Genomic DNA, 26,298 nt, shown 5'->3' with positions numbered 1-26,298 from the left:
GAGCAGTTACACTCACAGGCCCTTTACTCTCCTGCTTTGTCCTACAGCACATCAGTGGGTCAGACCTATGTTGTCCGAAGGAAGCAACGTGGCTATGCAGAGGTCTGCTCTGTTCTGCATTGGCAACGTGGAACAACCTTCCCTGTATTTTTGCAAACTACCTCCTCGCTGTCCGGAGATTTTCCGCATTTATCGTTCCTCATGTAAAGTGCTAAATACTGCACAGTGAGTAACTGTGGCTTTATTTCACCTCACGGAAGATAAATCTACTGCTCCCAACTTTAAAAAGGAAGCAAGCAAACCGAGGGGCATCTAATTCACTCTACAAACACCAGAACCTAACAGCAAAGTGCCAGTGGCAAAGCAGAAACCTTTCCCGAGGGCTCGAGCAGCCCAATTTAAGTGGCCCAAGCTCATGCCTTCCCACCTCATTTCTCTCTTTTTGTCGTGCTCTCTGATTGCTAAAGGATTATCCACCCTGGACATATTTTTATTCATTCAGTCCCGAAGACGCAATATGGATAAGGTTGTAAGGAAAAGCAGGGAAATAAAATCACAACAAACAACAACATCCCCAACACCTTCGTGGGCAGATTGAGAAATAACCTGTTGTAGGCACGTTTCAGCAGAAGGAAGAGCCCACTGACGGGCTGCCTGGCGTCTGGGGCGGCGGAGCGGGGCCGCGGAGGGTGTGTGTGTTTCGGGGTGTGTGTGTGTGTGTCTCTCCCCGGCACCCCACACCTCTGCTCCGTTTGGGCTGCAGCGGAGCCGCCCGGCTGCCCCTCCGATAGCCGAGCCGCCCGGCGCCGGGGGTGCACGGCTGGGCTGGCCCCCGCGGCAGCGGCGGGGTCCTAGGGGGGGAAAGAGGGGGGGACAGGACCGCCTTCCCCACCCTCCTCCTCCTCCTCCGCCCTGTCCCCGCTGGCAGAGGGCAAAGTTATTCCCCCGCGCAGGGCGGCAGAGCGGGGGCGGCAGCCACTGCGGAACCGCTCGCTGCCTCCCGCAGCCCGGCTCCAACTCTCAAGAAGTTTCTGCCGGCGAACAGAACCGCGGCTGAGAACCTTTTTTTTTTTTTTTCCTATTTTTTTTTAATCCTCCTCCTTAGTTTTTATGTTTATCTATTCATCTATTTACACACACACACACACACACAGAGACCGCACCGGGAAGCCCCCGGGTGCCACCCGTGCCGGCAGAGCCGCTCCAGACAGCGCCGCGATTTCCTGGCCCCGCTCCCGCGGAGAGTGCGCGCAGGCGGGCGCGCAGCCCCCCAGCCCCCCTCTCCCCCGCTCGCTCCGCGGCCCCCCGCCCCTCTCCGCTCGCCCCCTTACCTGCGATCTCCTGGTAGGGCACGCTGGCCAGGCTGAAGCCCTTGGCGCTGTACGCCTGCCGCACCTCGCCGCAGCTCCGCGCCTTGCCCTCGGCCCCCGCGGCCGCGGCTGGTGGCGGCAGCAGCAGCAGCAGCAGCAGCAGCAGCAGCGGTAGCCCCGCCGGGGCGCAGCGCCGCGCAGCCCCTTGCGCCGCCGGCATGGCGCGGCGCGCAAGTCCCGCGCGGCGCGCAAGTCCCGCGCCGCCGCCGCCGCCGCCCCGCCGCGCCGCCGCCGCGCCCCCCGGCTGCGGGGGCGGCGGCTCGGGAGCCCCCCGGCCGCCCAGGCAAACTTTTGCGAGGCGGGGGGGAGATGATGGGCGCGCAGGCACACACATGCGCGCACGGCGGAGGCGGGAGTGGGGGGGCGGGAGGGGAGGGGGGGGCAGGAGAGCGGCAGCCTCGTCACCCCGCTCCCGGCTCCTTCTCCAAATGTAAAGCGGTGTCGCCCCCCGCCAAAAAAAAAAAGAAAAAAAAAAAAAAGAGGAAAAAGGGGAAAAAAAAGAGGGGGTAAAAATCAGGCTGTAGGTTGTGAAGACTGGAACCGCGGGCGCGCTGTTGCGAGCGGAGTCCCGGGCGGGAGGCAGCGCGATCCGCCGCGGAGCTGCGCCCGCCGCCTCTGCGAGGCTGGAGGTGGTGGGAAAAGCAGCCGGCGTGGGGATGGACTGGACAGCGGCTGTGTGCGCGCCTCGGTGCCTCTGTGTGTGTGGTGGGGGGTGTGGGGGGGGTGTGCGTGTGTGTGCATGCGTGTGGTGCACTGCACTGGATGCGTGTGCCTGTATTTACGGGATCCGGGGAAACCTCTGCTCCGCGCAGAGCTGGAGCAGCCTCCGGAGCCAGGCAGGGAGAAATCCTGGAGGCAGACACGGCGAGGAAGAGCCGTGTCACACACACATGCACACACACGCACACACACACACACACACACACATACACACAGAGGGAAACGTGCTACACATTGCATCGCCGAAATACAGGAGCAGAAAGCAAATCCTGGCGTGGATCGCTGTTTGCTGGCAGAAGGAAGGAAAAGCACCCACAGCCCCGAAAACTTCATCCTCTCCACAAATCCAGCCGCTCCTAGCCCCAAAATTACAAACTGCCTGCTAGCGAGATGTCAAAAAAGATACTCTTCGGCGGTATTGCTCTCTGGAATGACAAGTTTGGAGTGAGCCCCGTAAATACTTTTTTTTTTTTTCCCCTTTTCATTAATTATTATTTGTTGCACACATAAAAACCTGAGCTGAAGAGCTAGAATGAGGAAGAGTCCATTGCCTAAAGGAGAGTGAGGGAAGGATGTTTCTGTGCATCAGACAGAGAAGAATGAGGAGGAAACAAGGAAACAAGAAGGGCAGTCCTTGACCCAGGTAATTTGTGCCACCCTAGGAAAGGAGAGCAGGGGACAAACCCATAAATTCCCTCCTGTAAATGAGCATCTGCAAAGAACTGAATGGGGGAAGTGAAGAAAATTCCTGCAAGGTGAATTCAGTCTCTCCTTAGACATAAAGAAAAATACTCTGTTCTTAAGAATTTGATAGTAAAATCCAAAGTTACAGTTTTAAAGGATTTATTGCAGCGCTTTTTATGAGTACTGTAGAGAAGTGTGATATTTTGTCAAAAGTATACAGACAGAGATGTCAGGCCCAGGATGAAGTGAAGAAGGCCAACAGAAGAGATAAACGACCATCAACTTGGAGACTCACTTGTCAGTGAGGAGCCATAGAGCAATATCATGACACTATCATAATTCAAGATGCATTCAAATTAGACCAAAATTATTAGGTGCCAATACTGCTGCAGTGTCACATTGAATCCAGTGTTAGTCTTGGGACTGGGCCAGCGTACGCAGCCTGGTCCCACCTGACGTTGCGTGTTCCTCTAGCCTCCCTTACTATTTTTCCTCTCCCACATTTTCATTCCTTCTTCTTCCCTCCCCTTTTCCCCACCAACCGAGTGATGATGCTCTGACATTGCTCGTGGACACAGCAGTTGTGTGTGCAGCCCTTGTCCTCCCTCTTCCTCACAAAGTTCCTGCGTGTGCAGGGCCAAGGAGGGCCAGGAAGGAGCAGGTGAGCTGTGGATTTTGTAAGAATCCTACAATCCGGTCAGAAAGATGAGGTTAGCACTTCTCCCTACAACCTCCCCCTAAGGTGAGATGTCTCTAGCGGACAGGTGCCAGACCCCAGTGGGGTCATGCTGGAAAGCAAAGGTTTGGGAAGGGGGTTAGCAAAAGAGAGAGATTTTCTTCCTTTCCCCGAGTCCACAAGCCATTTAAAGCTCCATGGAGTCGCTAGTTTGAAAGGTTTCGTTATATACCACCATCCTTGCTAGCACTGGTTTTGGGGGACTGGGAGGTTGGTGGGTAGGTATCGTAACAGTGTCAAAGTGCTACCATCCAGCCTCATCTCCTGGATGGAAGTCACTGCTTTAGCAACCCATGAATAGAGAACTCCATGTGTCACTAGCCCACTACAAATAATAAGCTGTTACTATATGCTAGTGACCCCATATTAATGAAAAATTAGGCAAGGTCTGTATCTTTACTGTGTGGAAAAGTTTTGACAGATCTGTATGTAAGATCTCACTGTATGTAAGATACATACAGTTCACCCCAAGATAGGATCAGGAGGGTGTTACGAATGTTACACGTACCTCATTTCTTCTGGGTTGCTCCAACTTCCCTCTACATTGTGGTCAAAGCAGAGAATTAGCTTCCCACATATCAAGCATGACAGACTCCCCCACAATCCAGTCTTCTCCAACATTTCTTCAACGCACAAGAAAGTTATTTGACACGAATTCAAAGATGCAAATGAGAAAATCAGCAAACTGGTTTGAAGTGCAGGAATCATTGTGAAATAGCAAAAGGGATTCTGTGATTAACTCAGGAGCGCATCTAGGTAATTGCTTTTCAAGGAAATTGTAAATTTGCTAGAAAAAAATGGGGCTTAGACACCGCTGCATTTTTTGCAAATACCAGTTCAATTCATGCCATTGGTAGTACGATAGCACTTTTACATAAGGTGACGACAGCATGATGTAACCTTTGTATAACATGGGAAACCATGGGAAAATCATGCTCATTTCCACCCTTTAATCCTGCCTCAGATGTAAACGGCCTTAGACAGCCAGTTGCATTGCAGTCGTGCGTGTTGAAGGAACGCCTTACTCTCCCAAGAGCTCACATTTAAACACAGGTATTTCTACCGCTTCAACAAATCTCCTACTCATCACATGGGAGGATCGTTGTGTGTTCTCAGTACATATGTAATTAATTTTGTACAAAGTGGAAGAGCTCCAAAGAAAGCCCAGGTCAGGACGCGCTCTTAGCCAGTGGCTTTAGCAATCCCTTAGAAACACACCAGCTTCTGCCAGACGCATCATAGGCACGAGCTGAAAGCTCTCCTGTTTCAGGACCCACACTATTAGGCCATTTGAGGTGGTCACCCCTTGCCCATCCTTTTTCAGCTGTACCTCACCAAAAAACCACGTAACTCATGTATTTCACAACTCATGAAAATACCTCTTTAAGTTGTTCTCTCAGAAGGAGGCCCAAGAGACCACTGGTTGCTGAATGAGAAAAAAATTAATGTATATAAGATGGTGAATAAAGTCCTCCTTCCTCCTCCTTGATGTGATTAGTGTCTTCCAGGTTTAAGTGTTCTCTGGCAGAGGTGGACTTGATTCTGAGTTGCCACATATCAGTGAGCGCTCAAACTTCTAAGTTGTTGGGTAAAAGGCTGGCTTTTCCTACATTAATTTTGGGAAGCAACACATTCAATTCATTTGCATAAGCACCAAAATGAAACATTTTATTTCAGCTAAATTGAACATTTTAATCACTGGGGAATGTTTTTTTGCTTCTTTTGCACTTCTGTGGAAAGAAATAATAGCACTTAAAAAAAATTATTTTTAATATTTTTGCTTGTTCGGCAGTCAGACTGAAAATCAATCATTTACCCTCTTGGAGAGCCCCCTCCACCAAACTCATTCAATGCAGTAACATAGGTGATTGCTTAAAATTAAAATTTTGCAATGCATATACTGGCCAAGTTTACCACACGCGGGCTTTTTTTCCCCAAATTATTCCAAATAGAAGGTGTTCATTTGTATCAAGTTCTACCGATTGACTTTTTTGCAAACTTTTCCCTAAAGTTGTGCCAAAAATATGTAAGACAAATAGTTTTTAACCTTTTTTTCCAGACACTTCTATAAAAAAAATGGATTAAAAATAATCATTCACACCCCATCATAATAGAACCATCAATACAAAGTGGAGCAGCAGCCAGCGTTAATTCCTCCAACCACTGGAACACTCTGCCCCACACGGCTGAGACAGTTTTATGGTGTGCAGTAAAGGAGCTGTGGAATCTCTAAACAATAAGGACAAAAATAAATATTGAATTGCTGCGGCATTTGCCAAGCAGCCAACCTCTTGAGCTCTGAACGATTCAAGGACAGGACATGGTGGAAAAACACATGATTATGGATTTTAAGCGTTATAACTTGTACTACAGAAGTGTGAGATTGAGATTTTACAAGGAAGTTTTGCTCATTTTTTTTCATGTTTTTGAGTTATTTCACTTTAGAAACAGGATAAATGATGTTATGTTGAAAGATATGCTGATTTATTTCCGGGTATTATCAAAAAACTCTCATTGATGTCACGGGTATTAAGGGGACTGCATAGACAAAAGCATCTTTCACTGGACTTGACAATAAAGCTTTGGCAAATGTCAAAACGCTCTATAACTCAACTTCTCCCCCCCTAAAAAAGAAGCTGACTTCTAGATTCACCGTTAAATCTATGTGCTCCGTAGATTTGCAGCTTTCACATAACGCATTTTTAGCAAAAAAGTTTCACGGGTTGAGGCGGTGATCAGTGAGATTCTCAGATGTCCAATAGGATTATTGGTGGTGAAGCAGCTCCGATGTTTCAGTTAGTTCTGCAGGCGGGGGACTGCTTCTCTGCAATTAGCCCCTCTCTGCACCACCAGGCCCTGAAGCTTCTGGAGTAAGGAGGGCTGGTAGGATCCTGCCTTCGTCTTAGGGGAAGATCCATCCCCACACAGGTTTCCAATGCATTTTTTTTAGACTACATGCTATTGAGGACCAAGTAGATACAGTGGACTACGCTCCTGGCTGTACATCCCAACAGGGAAATCTGAACGTGGTCCTTTTTCTATAAAACTGCGTGGGCAAATATGAAGAAATTACATTAAGAAAATGTTCTTGTTCTAGGTACACAGTACCCACTCCAGGTCAACGTGGATCTTTGAAAGGTCAGAAATCATTAAGTATATGTTAATGAGGTGATACTCTGTGAATGAAACTGAGCTATGAGTTTGTCCCAATAAAATTTTCCAAAGACCAGTTCAATGAAGGCATATATTGCAGCATCAAAAGGTCCCTTTTAACTGTTTTTTCATGTTGTGTCCAAAGCCTTCATAGAAAAACTTCCTCCACACAGCTCAAACTGCTCTTCCTTATCATTCTATGCTAGAAGGGTAAACTTTTTTTTTTTCTTTACACGGTAAGGTATTTGCTGCAAAATTAATGCAAAGCCCAGTTCTTTCCAAAAAGTAAGCTCTAGAGGCACAGGTGTGAAGAACTCATCTTGCTCTTGAAGTTGCACTCAAAAATAGAATTGTCAACACAGCTGCTAGATAAGTCCTCTTAGAAAAGGTTTTTAGACTCATGGCCAAGAAAACAGATCTGCTAAATATACAGAATAATGAAATACAACTAGCTTTCTCTCCTCTGAAAATTTTCAGAGACAGAAGGTAAAAAAATGATCTAAGATTCCATATGCTCAGTTACGCATAATATAGGAGGCTTAAGCTCCCATAAAAAAGGTTTATAAGTGGTAATCAGTGATATCATATTAATTATAAGCAGTAATGGTTGCTCTCGAAATCTGCAGGCTATGCTATTTTGGGCAAATAGCAGCATTTTATTTTAGCTGTTCATTTTATGAAACCTTTTGTGAACAAATGCTAGAAGTTTATGCATAGCAACTGAATGGATAAGTCAAAATGCCTGGGCTTTGCAGCAACAGTATGCGAAGGCTGGACAGAACCATTGCTCCTTTTAGGTGAGGATTACAGGAAACAATCCAGGGCTGCTGTTCATAATAACAATTTTTAAAAAACCTGTATTTTTCTACCTATTTATTTAAGGTAGTGTCATTCGATCTACCCATTTTTAATAAAAGCTATGGACCACAGTGACATTCTCTCTTAAGTATAACGCCTACAGTTTGTATTTCCTTAGAAAAAGCTGGTTCCAAAAAAAAAGGCAGAAAATGAAATGGTTTTTAAAACCATAACTTTTCATTACAATAAACAATGAAACCATCAGACTGAAGTGCACGTATATAGATGAGTTCCAATCTTATGCTCAATTTCACTGAAGTTCAAAACATTTTTAAAGCTTGAATAAATGTTGGCAAAGCTCCAAAATCCAACTACTTATATATTTGTGCAGATCTTACACTGACCAGGGAATAGCATTTTAAATATTAGGTACTGCTTCTTTTGTGCTGTTGTCCTTCTAAGTGACTGGTCTCCAGCTCAGGCAAGATTTTGACATTATACTAGATCTTTCAAGAACAAATGCCAATTTTCGTAAGAATAAATACGTACAAAATCAGGTTCATTTCCAAACATATACTTTTATGGATCCGCTGTGTAGTTAATCCATGGATAAGATGCAACATCTGTTCTGGTTCTCGACTGTAGAAGGAGATTACTTTAAAGATTCCTAACAATGGCTAAGCATCTTTTTATTTTTGTTTTCCTGCACTGTCTTACTGTCATTAGGAAGTAACAATTAAAACACAAAGGCACTTCGTATAGAAAGTCAAAGAAAAATGTTAATTTCCAAACAACATTTAGACTGTAGATTAATATTTTTGAGAAATATTACTTATTTTTAGACATGCACATATCAGATACCAAACTACAGGGTAAATTGTAGCAATATTATTGACTAAAAAATATTCAATATGCAACAGATTATCATTAAAAAGACTAGTTTTTTTTATATCATAGGCCTGAGTAATGCCAAAGCCAACAGGTGTCCATTGGTGACAATTTTCATTCATATCTTATCCATTTTCATTATCTTTTTTTTTTTTTCTGTTCAGCTGAAAGTTGAGGCAATGTTATGCAATAGACAGAATATGGACGTTATTTTCAGTAGAAAAGTACAGTCTAATATCTGCATTAAAGCTGTGAATGTAAGGTTTATAGTTTTTAAATTACAATTTCCAAGCAATATGTTTAAAAGTATATGATATGTTCTCTGACAAAGATCAAAGGGCTTAATATATTTCGTAAATTACAGCTGTAATGATTCCATTTGCAAGAGATGTAATTTACTAGTCTATTTTCATAATGAATGGGAGCTTAACGAATCACACAAGCTTATACATTCAGCAAAAATACAGGACATCTTACACTCAACTTGGAATGTGCATTATGATAATAGTCGAAATTTTATTGGAGAGTAAATTTTCTTATCATTTCTTGGCATGCTCACCTTGTCAGCTTTCTTGGGTGCTTTAGTTTTCCAAAATAAAATATCTTTGAGGAATATCAGTGAATGAGCAAACTATACCAACAAAGAGGAAGACAGGAAAGAATGCTAGGAGACCTGCCTGGATGAACAGGGAGCTCCTGGACACACTGTCACACAAAAAGAAACCTTACAAGGGGTGGAAGAAAGGACAGCTGGAATGGGGTGCATATAAGGAAGCTGTCCGAACATCAAGAGACCTGGTGAGAAAACCTAAAGCTCAATTAGAATTAAATCTAGCCAAGGAGATCAAGGGAAACATCAAAAATTTTCTATAGGTACATTAATGGTAAGAAGAAGACTAGGGAGGGTGTGGGCCCCCTCAGAAAGGAAATGGGGGAGCTGGTGACAAGTGATATGGAGAAGGCCGAGGTTCTCAACGACTTCTTCTCCTCAGTCTTCACTGGCAAGGGCTCCAGCCACACTCCCGGAGTCACAGAAGACAATGGCAGGGGTTGGAAAGAACTGCCCATCGTAAGCGAAGATCAGATTCATGACCATCTGATGAACCTGAAAGAGAACAAGTCCATGGGACCCAATGGGATACACCCACGGGTACTGAAGGAACTGGCGGATGAGGTTGCTAAACCGCTCTCTATTATATTCCAAAAGTCATGGCAGTCTGGTGAGGTCCCCACTGACTGGAAAAGGGGAAACATAATCCCCATTTTCAAAAAGGGAAAGAAGGAAGAACCAGGGAACTATAGGCCAGTCAGTCTCACCTCCGTGCCTGGTAAGATTATGGAGCAGATCCTCCTGGAGGCACTGCTGAGACAGAAGAATAACAAAGGGGTGATTGGGTACAATCAACACGGCTTCACCAAGGGCAAATCATGCCTGACAAACCTGGTGGCCTTCCATGAGAAGGTCACAACATCAATAGACAAGGGGAGAGCAACTGGCGTCATTTACCTGGACCTGAGCAAAGCCTTTGACACTGTCCCACATGACATCCTGGTCTCCAAGCTGATAAAATATGGCTTTGATGGACTGACAATTCAGTGGATAAAGAACTGGCTTGACGGCCGCACCCAAAGAGTGGCTGTCAATGGGTCCATGTCCAAGTGGAGGCCAGTGACAAGTGGAGTCCCTCAAGGATCAGTACTGGGACCGCTCTTGTTTAACATCTTCGTCAGCGACATGGACAGTGGCATAGAGTGCACCCTCAGCAAGTTTGTTGATGACACCAAGCTGTGTGGGGTGGCTGACATGCCAGAGGGAAGGGATGCCATCCAGAGGGACCTTGACAGGCTGGAGAGGTGGGCCCATGCCAACCTCATGAAGTTCAACCAGGCCAAGTGCAAGGTCCTCCCTCTGGGTCGGGGCAATCCCAAGCACCGATATAGGCTGGGCAGTGACTGGCTTGAGAGCAGCCCTGAAGAAAAGGACTTGGGAGTGCGGGTGGATGAGAGGCTCAACATGAGCTGTCAGTGTGCACATGCAGCCCAGAAAGCCAATTGTATCCTGGGCTGCATCAGCAGAAGCGTGGCCAGCAGGTGGAGGGAGGTGATTCTCCCCCTCTACTCCACTCTCGTGAGACCCCACCTGGAGTACTGCATCCAATTCTGGAGACCCTACTACAAGAGAGATATGGACATGCTGGAACGTGTCCAGAGAAGGGCCACGAGGACAATCAGAGGGCTGGAGCACCTCTCCTATGAAGATAGGCTGAGAGAGTTGGGGTTGTTCAGTCTGGAGAAGGGAAGGCTTCAAGGAGACCTTATAGTGGCCTACCAGTATCTTAAGGGGGCCTACAAGAAAGCTGGTGAGGGACTTCTTAGGATATCGGGTAATGGTAGGACTAGAGGGAATGGATTAAAACTAGAGATGGGTCAATTCAGACTGGACATTAGGAAGAAGTTTTTCACTATGAGGGTGGTGAGATACTGGAACAGGTTGTCCAAGAAAGGTGGTGGAAGCCCCATCCCTGGCAGTTTTGAAGGCCAGGCTGGATGGGGCTCTGAGCAACCTGATCTAGTGGGAGATGTCCCTGTCCAGGGCAGGGGGGTTGGAACTAGGTGATCTTTAAGGTCCCTTCCAACTCTAACAATTCTAAGATTCTATGAAGTGCAGGAGGAGGTTTCAATGGAGTATTCATTTCTGTGCACATGCTTGTGTACTGGAAGGGGGTGAGAAAAGAAAGGCCAGGTTCTTAGATAAAGATAAGCAAGAAATCTCTTGTGGGGATTAAAGGAAAATACACCTCAGGCACAGTTAAATAACTTCATTTTTCTTGGCACTTTCCATGGAATGATGTCATCGTCTTCTTGTCATGGGGTGGACATGGCATGCCTAATAATCAAAATAGAATATTGTATAGCATGTAAAAGAATGGGCAATTGGGTCTCTTTCCAATGGATACTTAATAGAAATTTACATGGGCTCATGGAGAGACTAGGCAACTAGTCAACTAACAGAAAAGAAGTTAGCTGAGAACTACTAACTACTGTTGACTTTTGGCTCAGGAATAACTTGAGCAACCAGTTGCTCAAGGTGTCAGATTATGTCTATATATTTGTCCTTTCCTGTACTTTCCATCACCACGTGCTTTGGAAAAACATAACTGTTTTGAAAGTGCATTCAATGGATTCAAACCTCCAGCAGGAAGCAGTGCAGATGCCCCATAAACATGCATGCCTTGTAAATCCCTCATAAACCTCTGGGTTACCAACCACAGCCTGCAAGTGGTACAGAGATTGTCAAAACCTGGCTTTTTTTCCACTTCCCACTGTCAAGGTAGTTGACAGGAATTGCCGTATTCTGCAAGACCACTGCCTGAACAAACACAAAATCTTCCTTCTGAAAGTATGTTCTGCTTCACGGGAATGCACAGACTCTCCCTCTCTCCCATCCTTCCCTTCCAGTAAGTCCCCCTGACTTGCTACAGGGTGATATTCCATGGGAAGGAAGTTTTTTTCAGTCCCAGCAGTAATTTCTAATTTGATTCAACACAGCTCATGTCCATTTGACCTTTAAATGGCAAAACTGCTAAGATTTTATTAGTATCAGTGTAAAAGTCTTAGGTTTTTTATCCTCAGGACACTGAATTCCACACATTTAATTGAATAAAAAAATCACTCCTCCCAGGGAGAGGAAAGCTCACAGAATCTCTCTTCTGTATTTACTTGCCTACTGTTCAGATAAATACCTGTCTGCTTCAGCCTTATGTTCAAGTTCGACAAGCTACAAATCCAAGCTTGGCGGAGCGGGGTGGGGTGGGGGGGAGTTTTTTTCATCAGAAGTTTACCCCACTTCCTTCAGGAACATTTTTGCAGCTATTACATAAGAAAGGACTGTATTCTTTTGTCAATACTCACGTTCAGGGGGTTCTGTTGATCTAGAATTTTGATACAGAAAAATCAGATGTGGGTATTGATCTGTCCTTACTCAGTTCTTCGTTGGTTAAGTTAGCAGCAGCTAGCTTTTCCTGTACTGCTTCAGTACTGCTTTGTAGTTCCCAGCACTACCTTTAACTCTTCTGTGAAAGTTAGGTATCGTATTCAGCCTCCCTCCCATCTTCAGACAGTAACTGGCTTTAATTATAAAATGTATATTTGTTAAGTAGCTCAGATGCTTTATTTTTATTTCCAGGCCCACAGGTTTCAGGAGAATGCCTCTTTCTCCTGGAGATTGTTTTCGTTACCCCCTTATGAACCCTTCACCAAGATGCTTCAGTGTATCTTCCTTTGATACTTTTTACTTCTGTCAGCAAAATTATCATTAGTGTAATCATATCACCGTCTTTCTTTTTTTTTTTTTTTTTGCAAAGCTCAATCTGAACGTTAGGATTTCAAAACGTGCTAGGAGGAGGAATGGCAGGAGTTTATTTGCAGAAAGCAAGAGAAAAATAAGCGGGGCAGTTTCTTCTCCGCCTGCAAGTACTTTGCAGTTTCCTCTGCAGCAACTACAAACCTTAAAAATAAATCAGCTCCAACGCAGATAAAACAGAAGAGAGACCATAGGAACCCAGAAGATATAGGATCCAGCAATCTACCTGCTCCTTATGCATGGCTTGTTCCCCAGCGGTACCAAAGGAGCAATGATCCCACGGGCATGTAGGGCAGCATGGCAGGTGGCCAGCTTTGAAAGACCATTTTCCTAACCTGGCAAGCTGCAAATATTTGGCTAAAACATTTCTGTTTTCTGGTGAAGTCTTAGGGTGGTGTCTTTGTGAAGACAGTGGGCTTGTGCTCTGCCTTCCCTGGAAGAGAGGTAGTGCTGAGGTAAGAGAGAGCCTGGAAAATCAGTGGCCAGGGAGTCACTTTCAGCCTCATATCTTTGAAGATATGTTTCTCTGCTGAATCAGATCCACTCAGATATCCTTTCAAATAAACAGAAGAAGCATAAAAGACACTTTTCTGTGTTATCTGCAGTTCCAGCGGGAGTTTTGTATATGAAGATCACTGAATATGCAGGAGGTCATTTATAAGCCTATTTGTACTGTTCTCTGTGATTACTAGAAAAAAACCTTGGAATTCTTACACATTAATATTGCTATTTTCAGTATTGGTGGGACCAGATGACTTTCTGAGGTCCCTTCTAACATAAATTATTCTATGACTCTGTGACTTCTACGTGATATGCTGATTTTGGGGTGAGACATAAAGTTACACAAAGACAAAACAAAAATATCTCTGAAAAAAACTTGGTGGAAAGCTCCATCTTTCTTTGTGGTTCCATAGGACAGATCTCAGCTATAGATGTAATGAGCATGACTGTTGACAGCCATGACTCCTTTCTTGCTGCTTGTCAAAATGGAACAACAACGGTGGCTTGGGAGGACTGAAACCGAGACATAATTCTTTGAGGCTGACTGGAACAGCAACTCTGCAATGTCTATGCCTAGAATGCAGTCTTCTCTGTTCTTTGCTTCCTGGACATTTTAATTGGCTTCTGTTGTCTTTCATTGCATGTGTAGCAACTGGACTGATCTTGGCTCAAGAATAAGCATTAGCTCATACCCTTCCTGTGTTTCTTTAATTAGCACGTTCTTCTGTCCAGCTAAAATGGCCTCCTGCTGCTTGTTTTCAAGATAAAACATGTATAAATCCTAACACAATAAATATTTACAAAACACACATCTGATAAAAGTCACAATTCCTGGAGTGCTTTTAGAGACCTTCTTAGAAACCACAGGTATCATAATGTCAATTTAAGTGATCATTGATATCTTGGCACATACACTATGCAGATCCTTTTGTAAATCCGATTTACCTTTTTTCCAGAGAAAAGCTACAAAAATAGTCCCTCGATGCCTTTCCTACATCATGTACTTATTTTTAAATGCAAAGCTCAAAACACTAAGCCAAGTTCTTTCAAAGACCATGAGTTTCAAAAAAGAAAAAAAAAAAGACATTAAATTACTCTGATATCAGCAGAACTATCGCAGTTGATTTCTTCACACATACTGTCCCTGCTGCTACCTTACTAGGTGTATGCAGATTGCTTATGTTTAAATGGGTATGGTAAATGTTGTATAGTCCGCCTAGCCACACGCAGTAGACTGCATTTAGACATGCATAGTTTATCCACGTGCAGAGTCCTTTTGTCTGGATTTCAGGTTAGATTTACTGGAGTCTTATGACTCTAGCGGTTGAAAAATTGCAGATGAATAGCAGAAAAATCAACTCAGGTCACTGATAACACAGAAAAACATATTGCCAAACAATAGATACTAACAACCAGAACAATTGACAGGTATAGAATGGACTAAGGCACCTTAGACAGTAGAACAAAATATGCGAAGAATAAAAGTGAAGGAAAGGGGGCCCCTGAAGTTCTGTTTGTCCGTGCCCTAGCAATTCCTCTCTCTGCATCTACCCAAGGACTTAATCTGCATGCAAGCTTAAAAACTTCCCACAGTCCTGTCAGAGAAGTTTGGGGCAGAGCTTTGCTGCATCGTATCTGTAAACTACAAGTCTGAACACCACTTGAATACTAAACCACACACATCTTGCAAAAATGCAAGGATTAAGCAGGAGACTTGATAATTTAAGTCTTAACGCAGGGGACATGTAAGGCACATGCAAATATTTAGCCAAAAAGCACATTTCCATACCCCATATCCAGTCTGTGCATCACATGACCTTCTCATTTTTGTCAGTTTGTAATAAAGTTACACTGGCATTTTGACATACAGTGTGATCACTGGAGTGAGAGAGAGCAGGATGAATACAGTGCAGTGTACATTTTCTGCTGTGATGGGTAAGAAAGATTTCACTCACTAACTCCATTGTCATCTTGAGTTCAGCCCCAAAATACCTTTGCAAAGCTTCCAGAAATATGTTTATGTGCTCTCATAAAAGTGGCAGATCATCTGAATTTGAAAACCACAACTTATTTCATATTTTTCAAAGTATATGTAGAAGTACGCACTGATAACATGAGAAAGAAAACTGCTTCGTACTTGCAGAATGTAAGGTTTTAAAAACATTATCCTAGTTTAATGTTCAAAAGATAATTAATGACAAGATACCAAATACTGTAAATAGGCATATAAGTGTCTTTATGGAAGCTATGCTCATCCTCAAGAAGTGTATGCTTAAATTGCTGGCTTAAATTTATCAATGATAAATTGTTTTTGGAAAAGAATGACAGTTTATCATGAATTTATGAGATAGCAGACATATTTATCATGCTTTTACCCTATTTGATCAAAAAAACCAAGAAAATATTGGATCTGTTCCCTGACCGCCAAGAGCAATGGTGCCATTCCTTACTTTGAAAGGAGATTCGATAAACATACTTCTTTAAAACGATGTTTTAGGTTTAGAGTTCTCAAACATGTATTCTATATATGATGCACATATACTTTGTATTATGACCTAAATCTAGGCATTTGTTACATAGACAGATTTATTACTAAATTTATGGCTAATAAAGACGTCAAACTTAAGACAAATATCCCTTTTCTTTCCCTGAAGATCCTTGACAGTCGCATGCAACTTCTACAAAAATAAACAAAATAGTTGTAACTCAAAATCTCATTTATCACATTTAATTCTTGGGAGTTTTTTTTGATTTTGCTGTTGCTGTTTGGGTTTGGGGTATTTTTCCTCTAAGTTTCACCAAAAATGATGGGAAAAAGAGAAAAATTAGGCTTAAGAGCTTTATTTAACATAAGGGAGTTGGATTGGGGTTTTATGAAAAGGTTATATATTGTAACATTCAGAATAACAGTAATTTTATCTATTTATTGGAAAAGAAAACAAAGACGTAATCCTTTTTTTTAAATGAAAATATTTGATCACTTTCTAGAATTGCTTTAAGTTGTGTGGTTACCTGAAAGGTTAAGTGACAATAAAGTTATAATGAGGAATGATGCAAACTTCAAATTAGTGTGCATAAAGGATTTGCCTACCAAATCATCACATAGTAAGAAATACTTAAAGAAAAAAAATCCATCAAGTAGATAAAAATAAGGTCTACGAAACATACCTGAGAGGAACTCCTTCAGTGTTTTTTTTTCTTGACAATGTTTATTAATAATTGGCCACTCAGTTCTGCCGGGTTGTGTTACAGGTGAAGAAGATAACAGCCTAAAGTCTTGGTGGGAAATAATCACCAGATTTCATCAATAGACTTTTAGTGCCCATCTATATTTCTTTATTATTTCTGCAGTTTTATTGATTACAGTTCTTTGTTTATTGCAGAGTCCGTGATCAAAGGCACAGCTAGCAAAGGTGACCAGTGTCAATCAGACCCTACCTCTCCTGACAGTGATCACTGCAAAAATATTCTCGGTGTAAAATAACCATCAGACCTGTCCCAGGGACATATTTATGGAGGTGTTAGTTCAGCAGTAGGTGAGATGTTCTTGAACCTAGCAAATCTTGGCCGAAGTATTAACACCTGAGAATGTTACAAGATAGTTACTTCCCAAAGGAACTAGAATCTTTAAGCTCAACAGGGGAGGATGATGTTTACAAAGTCTCTAAATAGAAAGATGGTGACCTCAGCTTAAACGATTGTTAACAGAACATTAGTGACCTATTCAGTGACCCCATATATTTCCGCTTTACCTTATCTTTTTAGCCACTAAATACATCTAAATCTCCAAAAGGGCAAATCCAGAACGTTGGCGACTGTAGTTGATGAGTGAAGCCAGACATTTTCAGCTAAAAGATCACACAAAATACAAAACTGAAAACCATTTCAGCCTATGAATCCCCCAGCATCGGTTATCCCATCTGCTACTTTGGGAAGGAAAAGACTGAATGTAATATATGTGGAACTAATATTCCTCCTGGGGGCCACCCCTCATCATCTTAGTGTTTTCTCGTTTCTGATTTTCCTGTGTACAGTATTCCCTGAATGCCACAAACCATAAGGTACAGAGCACACCGATACAAATTTCATCCACATCAACTTAAAGAAACCAAAGTGAGCTGCTCGTTTTAGGGAGGAAAAACCCTTATAAAACTAACTGGTTTGAATTCACCCAAGTCACTGTTTCTCATTAAGGAGTATGCTGATAGAATGAAATGTTGACAGAGTAATAGCAATATTCATTTTAATATTACAATTGAAAATATATGCAATGAATATTCACAGAAAGCGATCAAAGCCCTGAATAACTGAAAGAAAATGGGAAGAAGAATATTTATTCCACAAAAATAATACTACACAGGAAGAATAAATCCTTTTCTTTACTACAGCTTTATAGAAAACAAGGAAGGAAATAATCTTCTTTGAAAAAACGTGCTTAAAGTAGATGTTCTTTTGATTCAACTTTTAGCATCCTTACAATAGAAATGTTCCTCTAACGCATTCATTGCTAGAATATGTTTTTATCATCTCAATCTCTCTATGAACTCTGCGCAAAAACATTCTGTGGGTGGTAGAATAATGCCATTTGAGTTACAGCATAATTCTCCAGATGCTGGAAAGGACAGTTTTACTGACAAATATTTACCTATTTAAAGAAGCCAACAAAAGTACATAGTATTTAATCATCTCAATTTTATTACTTATCTGAGATGGTTTAATGCACTGAATCCCAGCTTACAAAGCCTTTAGAACTCTAACACAGGAACAAGTCTCAAAGATTGTATGCCATCTCTGTGACACAGGAGATACAATATGTAAATTGTGCAGTGGCATCACTCTTCCTGCTTTAACCACTATTTAAAGGTCTTCTAAGTCATCCATGAAAAAAGTAGAGAAAAGGAAAAGAAGAAGATTCTAAAGGCATAAATAAATATTCCTATTTTCAGAAAAATCATTCCTTATCCTTCATTTAAACAGAAACCACACTTGCTGCACTATGCCTGCTCTCCTGCACCTACTTACTTTTACTGCATTGAAAAAAACCCAAACCCTAAGACAGTATGCAAATATATACAAAATATGTTAACACAAGTTTTAAGGCCTTTTTTCCCAAAGTGACTAGACTGTAGAAGAACTGCAAGGCTACAGTTTTCAAACATCAGCAACAACTTTTGTGTTTTCTAACCATGCAGGGTAATTTATTACAATGCTTGATCCAGTCATTTACAAACATATCTTATGCAATGGAGCTGTTATTGGCAATAATGACTTTGGTTGCAACACCGTCTGCAATTTGAGTATTAACCCATCAGGATACCTGTGGAATCATTAAATGACCGGGGGGAACATGAAAAAAAATCTCTCATAATAAGAGATTTTAGAAGCTCCATTTCTTCAGTTTACCTAAGAGAAAGTTAAGAGAGTGTTGAATTACAGTCTAACTATACCCATAAAGGAAAAGATTTCAGATCGATTGCTCAAAGAGACAAAGGCATTACAAAGTACAGTGCTAGGGAACTGAAGCTGGATAAATCTAAAACAGAGGGCATAGATTTTTCTTTTATGGTGAGGTTACGCTGAAAATCTTTAAATCAGTTGTATATGTTTAAAAATATGATAGAAGTCATAGGCTGGATACAGAGATTATTAGGTGGGATCTTATGCAGTTATGAGGTTAAGCTGGGGTCAGTATGTTGGTATTTAAACATGTATCCTATTTTTAACCATATATTTGCATGTAACTGAGCCAGGGCAGAAACTGTCAGTGAACCTAGCAGTCCTCTTTACATGCAGAAAACAATTTGTCAATACATGTGATTCACCAGGTTGAATGTTAACCCATTCTCTTTCCCTGATGCATCTACTCCCTGGCAGTGAGGTCTTCTGATGTGCTTACCGTGAACAGGTGAGAGCAACAGTGACTGGAAACATGCTGCCAGCAGCAGAAGGCTCTTGACATTGTTTTTTGTACCTGTTCAATCCAGCATGACACATCGCCCATCTACTCCACTCTTGCCCCTCTGTTCCTCTCTCCTGAGACCCCACCTGGAGCACTGTGTTCAGCTTTGGAGTCCCAACATAAGGACATGGACCTGTTGGAATGGGTCCAGAGGAGGGCCACGAAGATGATCTGAGAGCTGGAGCACCTCTCCTCTGAAGACAGGCTGAAACAGTTGGGGTTGTTCAGCCTGGAGAAGAGAAGGCTCCGGGGAGACCTTATGACGACCTTCCAGTACCTAGAGGGGGCCTGTAGGAGAGATGAGGAGGGACTTTTTATCAGGGAGTGTAATGATAGGACACAGGGTAACAGTTTCAAACTGAAAGAGGGGAGATTTATGTTAGATATTAGGAAGAAATTCTTTACAGTGAGGGTGGTGAGGCACTGGAACAGGTTGCCCAGAGAAGCTGTGGATGCCCCATCCCTGGAAGTGTTGAAGGCCAGGCTGGATGGTGCTTTGAGCAGCCTGGTGTAGTGGAAGTTGTCCTTGCCCATGGCAGGGGAATTGGAACTAGATGATATTGAAGGTCCCTTCCAACCCGAACCATTCTGTGATTCTATGAAAGTAACTGTTATGCAAAAAAAAAAAAAAAAAAAAAATCAATGTCCGTTCACATGCTTTTGCCTGGGAGACAGAGTGTTTATTCTGGGAGATGTCCCACTTTTTAGTGTCCTTTAGAAGAGGCGGTTTTTATTTTCGTCGAAGTGTGTACACTTTAGAGAACTTGGTCAAACTCTGCTAGATATTGGCTGAAGTGTCTCTTTTTCATCTTTCCTGATGATGTAATCATATTGTTTGCTCTTCCTCAAGGTGAAGATTAACAGAGGGAGTTTTAATTACTTCTACCCCATTTGTTCTCATGCTCTTTCCACTCTGTGGCTCACCAGCACAACTTGCCCTCACCGCTGATGTCCTTCTCCAGTTCCATAACATCACAAACCAAAAGTAAAATGACCCAAACGTTGACCACCCTTTAGGAAAAGAAATGGTTGTAACTCAACAATGCATGAGCAAGGAAAAGGGCTATTAAGATAGCAGAGGGTGGGGCTGCATCCCATTTTTCTGTCCAGGAAACCTTGGTTGAAAATATGGGGGCTTGCATACACCCCACTGCAGTGGATGTAGGCTGGATTTCCACATAGCCAGCAAGAGGCCTCAGCTCCTCTTTTGTCACCAAATGCCAAGCAGAAGGAAAGCATGATAGACAGTAGTCATTATAGCGGGAGAGGGCATAATTCCTCTTCCCACCCAAAGCTCTATAGCACACGTTACCCTCTCCTGCCCTGGCTGGTCTGGCAAAGGGCTCTTGACACGGATGCCCTACCTCCCTAACCTGTTCCCCACAGGGCAGCATCTGTCCCTGCTGTAACCTCAGCTGCTGCAGCTTGTGCTATCAGATTGTATTAATGTGTCACATATTAATGCACTAACCTCTACAGAGTTAAAGATAACAGGTTAAAAGAGAAAGTACTTAATCCTTTACAAAACAGATTTTGTCAGATTAATTAGTTCATGGAGTATAGTTTTACAGAGATCCAGTAGCTGAACAGAAGTGTAATAGTATATTAAAAATTTATAGGAAAGATTTATTTTTTAAGAGTGACCAATAATCCTAAATCAGAAGACTTTTTCTACACCTACTTCTTATTATCTTAAACAGTACTGCTTCCCTTTTGTCTGCAGAGAAGAGACAGATTCAAACCACCCTGTCAGCCTCGGATTCTCTGCTTTTTTTGAGACCATACTGTTTTCAGACTTTATGCCACACTCTTTGATATCGGGATTTCTTTATCCTCTTTCTTACCATTTTGGGCTCAAATATGTGGCCAGTACAACAAAAACAACAAAGAGACTATTCACTCACCTGATCCAGTCTGACATGGTAAAATTTTAACTCAGCCCTTGCTATGTTTCAGTCAGTAATAAAAAGATAACAGAAAAGAAAACAGCTCACTGGGCAGTACGTAATGTAAAAATACATCAGTAGCATATGGCAACACACAGAAGCAAACCCTTGAGAGAAACACTAGTAACTGATTTTTGCCGTAACAGAACAATATTTCAAATCAATTTACTTTACACCCATGCAACTTGTTATCCTTGACTGTATTGTGAGGTTGTAAAGACTGTCACTTGACATAAAATACATTGTGGATTCAGTTAAACAAACAGACTGGGGGGATATAAAAGATATAACCAGAATACTTTGAAATGCATCGTTTTACCAACAGTTTGAAGTTGATTTAATAAGCGGGGAGATAGAATATTAATCAAACAACACTAAAAAATATCATCTTGACTTAATAAAAATAAGTAGATGAAGTTACAAATTACTTTAATCAACAGAAATTTAGTATTATCTGATTCAGATAATTTAACATGCTGACCATTCAAGGTCTTCATTCACTAGGGGACAAGGAGTATAAAAAAAAAAGGATGCAGTATAGCACAATAGTTTAGTATAATTTCATAATTTTCTCTGCTCCCCTTTAGCAAATTGCATATCTTCAAATGCAATTCCATTTTACATTCACACAACAGCATTCAAACAGCCCAGAAACTTTGAGGTTATTGGTGACCTACTTGCATAATGCAAATTCTGTAAAAATACACAGGATCTGTAGTAAGTAAAACCAAGGACTTGATTTTTCATCGGGACAGGTAGGAAAACTGTGAGCACAGAGCGATGTTTTTCATGCTTATTATTGCAAACATACATTATTAAATCATTATTAAATCATCTCATTATACCAAGAAAAGCCACTCAAACTTTGTAAATAAAACATCCCAGTGATTTTACTCTAAGGCTCAAGGTTCACTTTGGCTGCCAAACTTGCAGCCACCTCAGCGTATACCGAGTTGTAAGAAATAACTTGTCAACAACAGTTGACAACAGGGTTTCTGCCTAATTTCCAAGCAAATATATGTGTACAAGTCAGACATTGTGTGCATGAAATTATCACACTGAAATCAGTAAATGAGGCACTAATGGGTGCCTCATGTTTTTAAGACTAGAAGATATTCATAAAACGAACAGTATTTCTTTATTCTTTCTCTCTTAAAACAGTACTTAATAGATGCGTTTGAAAAGGTTACATATGCCTCATTTCTCATGGCCTAAGCAGCCTTCAAGTTTTATATAATTCATTTGAATCTAGAGTTTTCATACCTTTTCTCACTTGTTCATTTTTCTTCTTTTAAATAAATGAAATGGAAATTAAGGCAGCATAAAATGTATAATTAACATTGTCATTATTGCTTTATTAGTTTTGACTAAGCTTCTTATTCGGGGGCCATAATAATTTTCGCTGGCTTGCAGCCCACAGAGTACCTGTTTCATGCCTGGGAATTTCAGCGTGTCAAAGCCTTCTCGTCATTTTCCTTGCAGCTGCTGCTCAGGGACAGCCATGGCTGTACTGCCCATGTTCAAAAGCAGCGCGCTATTTGCTAGCGTAACGTATATGCATCCTTGAGAGCATTTGCAGCCTAGCTGACATAGGTAATGACAAGTTCTCAGGAATGTCTGACAACATCAGGATTGTCAGGGAGAGTTTTAGAGAAGAGGCTGAAGGTCTGGCCTGCCTTGGTTGCTGTGCTGCTCTGCACTATCCTGCAGCAACCTTCAGGCTCAAAAGAAGGCAAAACTCTGAAAGCATTATAATTTAACATTAAAACCCACCAAAATTCCATGAGTACAACATTTGTAGGTCCTCCAAAGAGTCGTGGAGCTATGGGAGGGTTCTTTTGCTTGTTTGTTTTTTTTTTTTCAAATAATGCCATTTAAAAAGCATGGTAAGCATAGGGTTCTTTCTTTTGTCTCTTTCATTTTAGCATATAATGTAGAAAAGGTCCAAAAATTCAAAGCTGTAATCAATTAAGGCATGACGAAGATTATGGTTAAAAAGAACAGGAGAAAATGAATCTTATTGACGCTGAATCTTATTCTGCCCTGTTGGTATTTGACAATGTATTATTCATCTTCATATTTTATGAAAGTTTTGGCTTCAAATGATGCAGTTTTTTCATGTAGTGCAGGCTGAAACTTCACAGAGGCACTTAAGACACAAAAATGACAGACAAATAAGCAAGCAGAGATAACATTTTGGAGATAAGTCTGTGTACAACACATAAACCTTAAAATATATCTGTTGCATGAAAAGGCATTGTTTATAAATAAATGCAGTCTTAAAACATCTCAAAATCCTTGCTGCACTTTTATTCTAATTAAATTACCTATATTTGTTCTACTACAGAGTAATTTTAGCTGTTTTCATTTAACATTAAACTAAATGAAAAATCACTAGTGATTATTACCGAGAAGACAAGAGAATAGTTGCTTGATAAACTGGAGATTCTCCACAATGCCACATGGAAAAATTATTAATTAGAAAACTAGTTTGTTTGCAACAGAATTGCCAAAACCTGATTATTCTTCCATCACCTCCTACCTCTTTGTGCATTAGTCCACCAGAAATAATGCAGCATGCCTATTTAATAAGAGACCTGTTCCCACTGAAAACTAATTGCATCACCTTCCTTCTGGAAAATATGCTAACAAAAGGGAGGGGCCTGGGAAGATTTGGGTCAGGAAGGAGAGGGAACAAGTAGAAGAATGCAGCACCTCTGAAGGACCAAGACTGAAATGCCGTGGCACTGCACATGGTATTGGAGTGAGTCCATAGAAAGTTCAGGAAAGCAGCAGGAATTATAAGCTGTGGCTTGAAGGAAGCCATACAAGAAAACACATTTGATGTGTTTAAAGGCAAAGAAAAGCCAAAGACTGAGGAGATTCACGCTTAATTCCCCAGAAAGCCACATGAACTAGTTTGGGCAAACAAGAACACTGTCTAAAGAAAGAAGTTCACCTTTAAGGGAAGATAAGATAGCCATGCACTTTGATATTTTAAGCTTTTTCCTTCTTTTCATGACCTTAGGAAACCTTGTTCCTACTGGCACTAGGAGAGTTGCTTCATCAGTCTGCTCCAGCATCCTTGCAGAATCCCAGGTGCCAGACTGGGACCATCGTGATAACCATGGGGATGTACACTACACGAGATGGTATGCGAGGTCTGACCCAAAAGTATGGGAATTGGCAGATTTTGTCCTGGCAGGCAAAAGCAGGAAACCTGACACCAAGGGAAGCTTAGTTGGTGCAACCATAAATAGTACTGCATGCAGCTAGCCCCGTGCAACTGTTCCACCTTTACTTTGTGATAAAACACCATGATTCCTGCATACCTGTGACATGCAGCAATAGCAAAAAAATCAGGAAAATTCCTTTATTCAGCCATAGTAATTCTACTATACCAGGAAAGCAATGACAAATCCCATAAACCCACAAGATAATGTGACCTGTGTACCACATGGAAAAAAGTTATACCACATGGAAAAAATTTATACCACAGAAAATAGAAAAATTGAGTTATATGAATTTATGCCCACATTTATAACTCAAGTCACTACTTGTAGCCAATCTGTGGAAATTCTGACCTTGCCAGCCTCCCTTCATTTTGGATACCAATAGGAGAGTACAGCAAAGTATGCTGTACTTCCCTGTTGTGTTATTTTAATGACACATCATACCCTCCAAAAAAAACTTTTCTGTTTTAATGTTTAATAGTTGTAAATTATTTATGTACTCCTTTTTTTCATGTGTGCTGCCTAAGGATAAAACTCAGGGTTATTATTGCTGGTACTGGGAGAAGCAGTCCTTTGGGTATGATCTTTGTTTTCACTCTCTCTGAAACCCTTTAGCTCACCGACTACAATGATGCTGAGTGCAAAGAACGTACCTGTCAATCATCTAGGGATTCAAATCTATCGAACCCTGCTAGCCACTCAACTAAGCAAATGCTTTTCCTCTCACACAAATTTTAAAATAGCCTTGCATCTCTTTTTTTTGGAGAAGAAAACATGAGTAGAGAGATATCTAGAAGCCCAAAGCATTTAAAAAAAAAAAAAAAAAAGAGGAGTTCAGTATTCAAAGGCAAACACAGCAGTGGGGTTAACCTGTTCCACAAATTCCTCATTTGTGAGCACGCATGTGAGAATATATGAGTAAAGAAGAGGCTATTTATAGTGCCGAGAGTGCCCAAGACTCCAAGATTTCATTTTGAGCTGAATGGGTGCATGGTATCATGCAGTTGATATCCAGGGAATATAATCACAGAAGAATCCATTTTGAGGGAACTAAGCCCTGTCTTGGAAAACTTCGAAAACCAATATTTATAAAGACACAGTTCTATAAGGGTACAGTGTGAATCTTAAAAAAAAAAAAAAAAAAAAAAAAAAAAAAGGCATTTTACCATGGTAAAATAAGGAAAAAAATAATAGAAAATGAGCTCAGGTAACTATCTTTATCCTCATGTAAATGAGATCAATTAGTATTTTTGTAATCTTTTGGGAAAAACTGATAATAGTAGCTGCATTGTTTATGCAAATAATATCCAAATATGCAAAATGGATATAACCAGATTATAAATTCAACTTCAGCTAAATGATTAGCCTCAGTCTATCTGCAGAAAGCAGAAAAAATCATTGAAAGAAAAGACTGTATATTAAAAAATAAGAGAAAACTTTCTATTTTTCTTTTATAACGTGTAGGAATAGTATATACAGAAAATGAATCTTAACATCACCTTAAATTTTCATTTTCCTCCCATTTGGAATTGGTTATGAATCAATGCAAGTTCTTTGACAGAACCTGTCTTCTGAAGGGATGAACACATATTACTGTTTAAGTAAAATAAACCTGATCTTTAGAGCAGCTAAAACTCATCAGAATTCTGAGTTCAGTATGTAGCAATATTCTCCTTCCTGAAGAAAAATATGAAAAAATAGCTATATTGAATTAATTCCCTGGCTTAATAGAACAAACATATTATCAGGGAATATTCACAGAAGTTTGTCAGGCTTGTTTACTCATGCATTGCCTTTAGTTGTAAGTGCAGAAAAACTAGGAGATAATAATTTACTCAAATATATTTTTTTATGCATACATGTTAAATTTTTTATAGAGTAATGATTTTAGTTGCTGAATCTTGAACTTTTTAAAATGCAGGGAAATTTTGATATTGTACTTCAGAA

The 26,298-nt window shown here is 41.3% G+C and overlaps 1 protein-coding gene across 1 annotated transcript in view; it reads right to left on the bottom strand.

The window, feature by feature from the left end:
- GPC6 (glypican 6) overlaps positions 1-1,704 on the bottom strand; it is a 777,821-nt gene extending 776,117 nt beyond the window's left edge. The window contains exon 1 of the mRNA XM_063336315.1: positions 1,332-1,704. Coding sequence (XP_063192385.1) covers positions 1,332-1,704 — 373 coding nt within the window. The remainder of the gene's footprint in view (positions 1-1,331) is intronic.
- Between the last annotated feature and the right edge of the window lie 24,594 nt (positions 1,705-26,298).

Source organism: Chroicocephalus ridibundus, chromosome 1 (genome assembly GCF_963924245.1).
Source record: "Chroicocephalus ridibundus chromosome 1, bChrRid1.1, whole genome shotgun sequence".
In the NCBI taxonomy this organism is placed as follows: Eukaryota; Metazoa; Chordata; class Aves; order Charadriiformes; family Laridae; genus Chroicocephalus; species Chroicocephalus ridibundus.
Note: the sequence above shows the minus strand (reverse complement) of the source record. Positions and strands in the feature narration are given on the sequence as shown.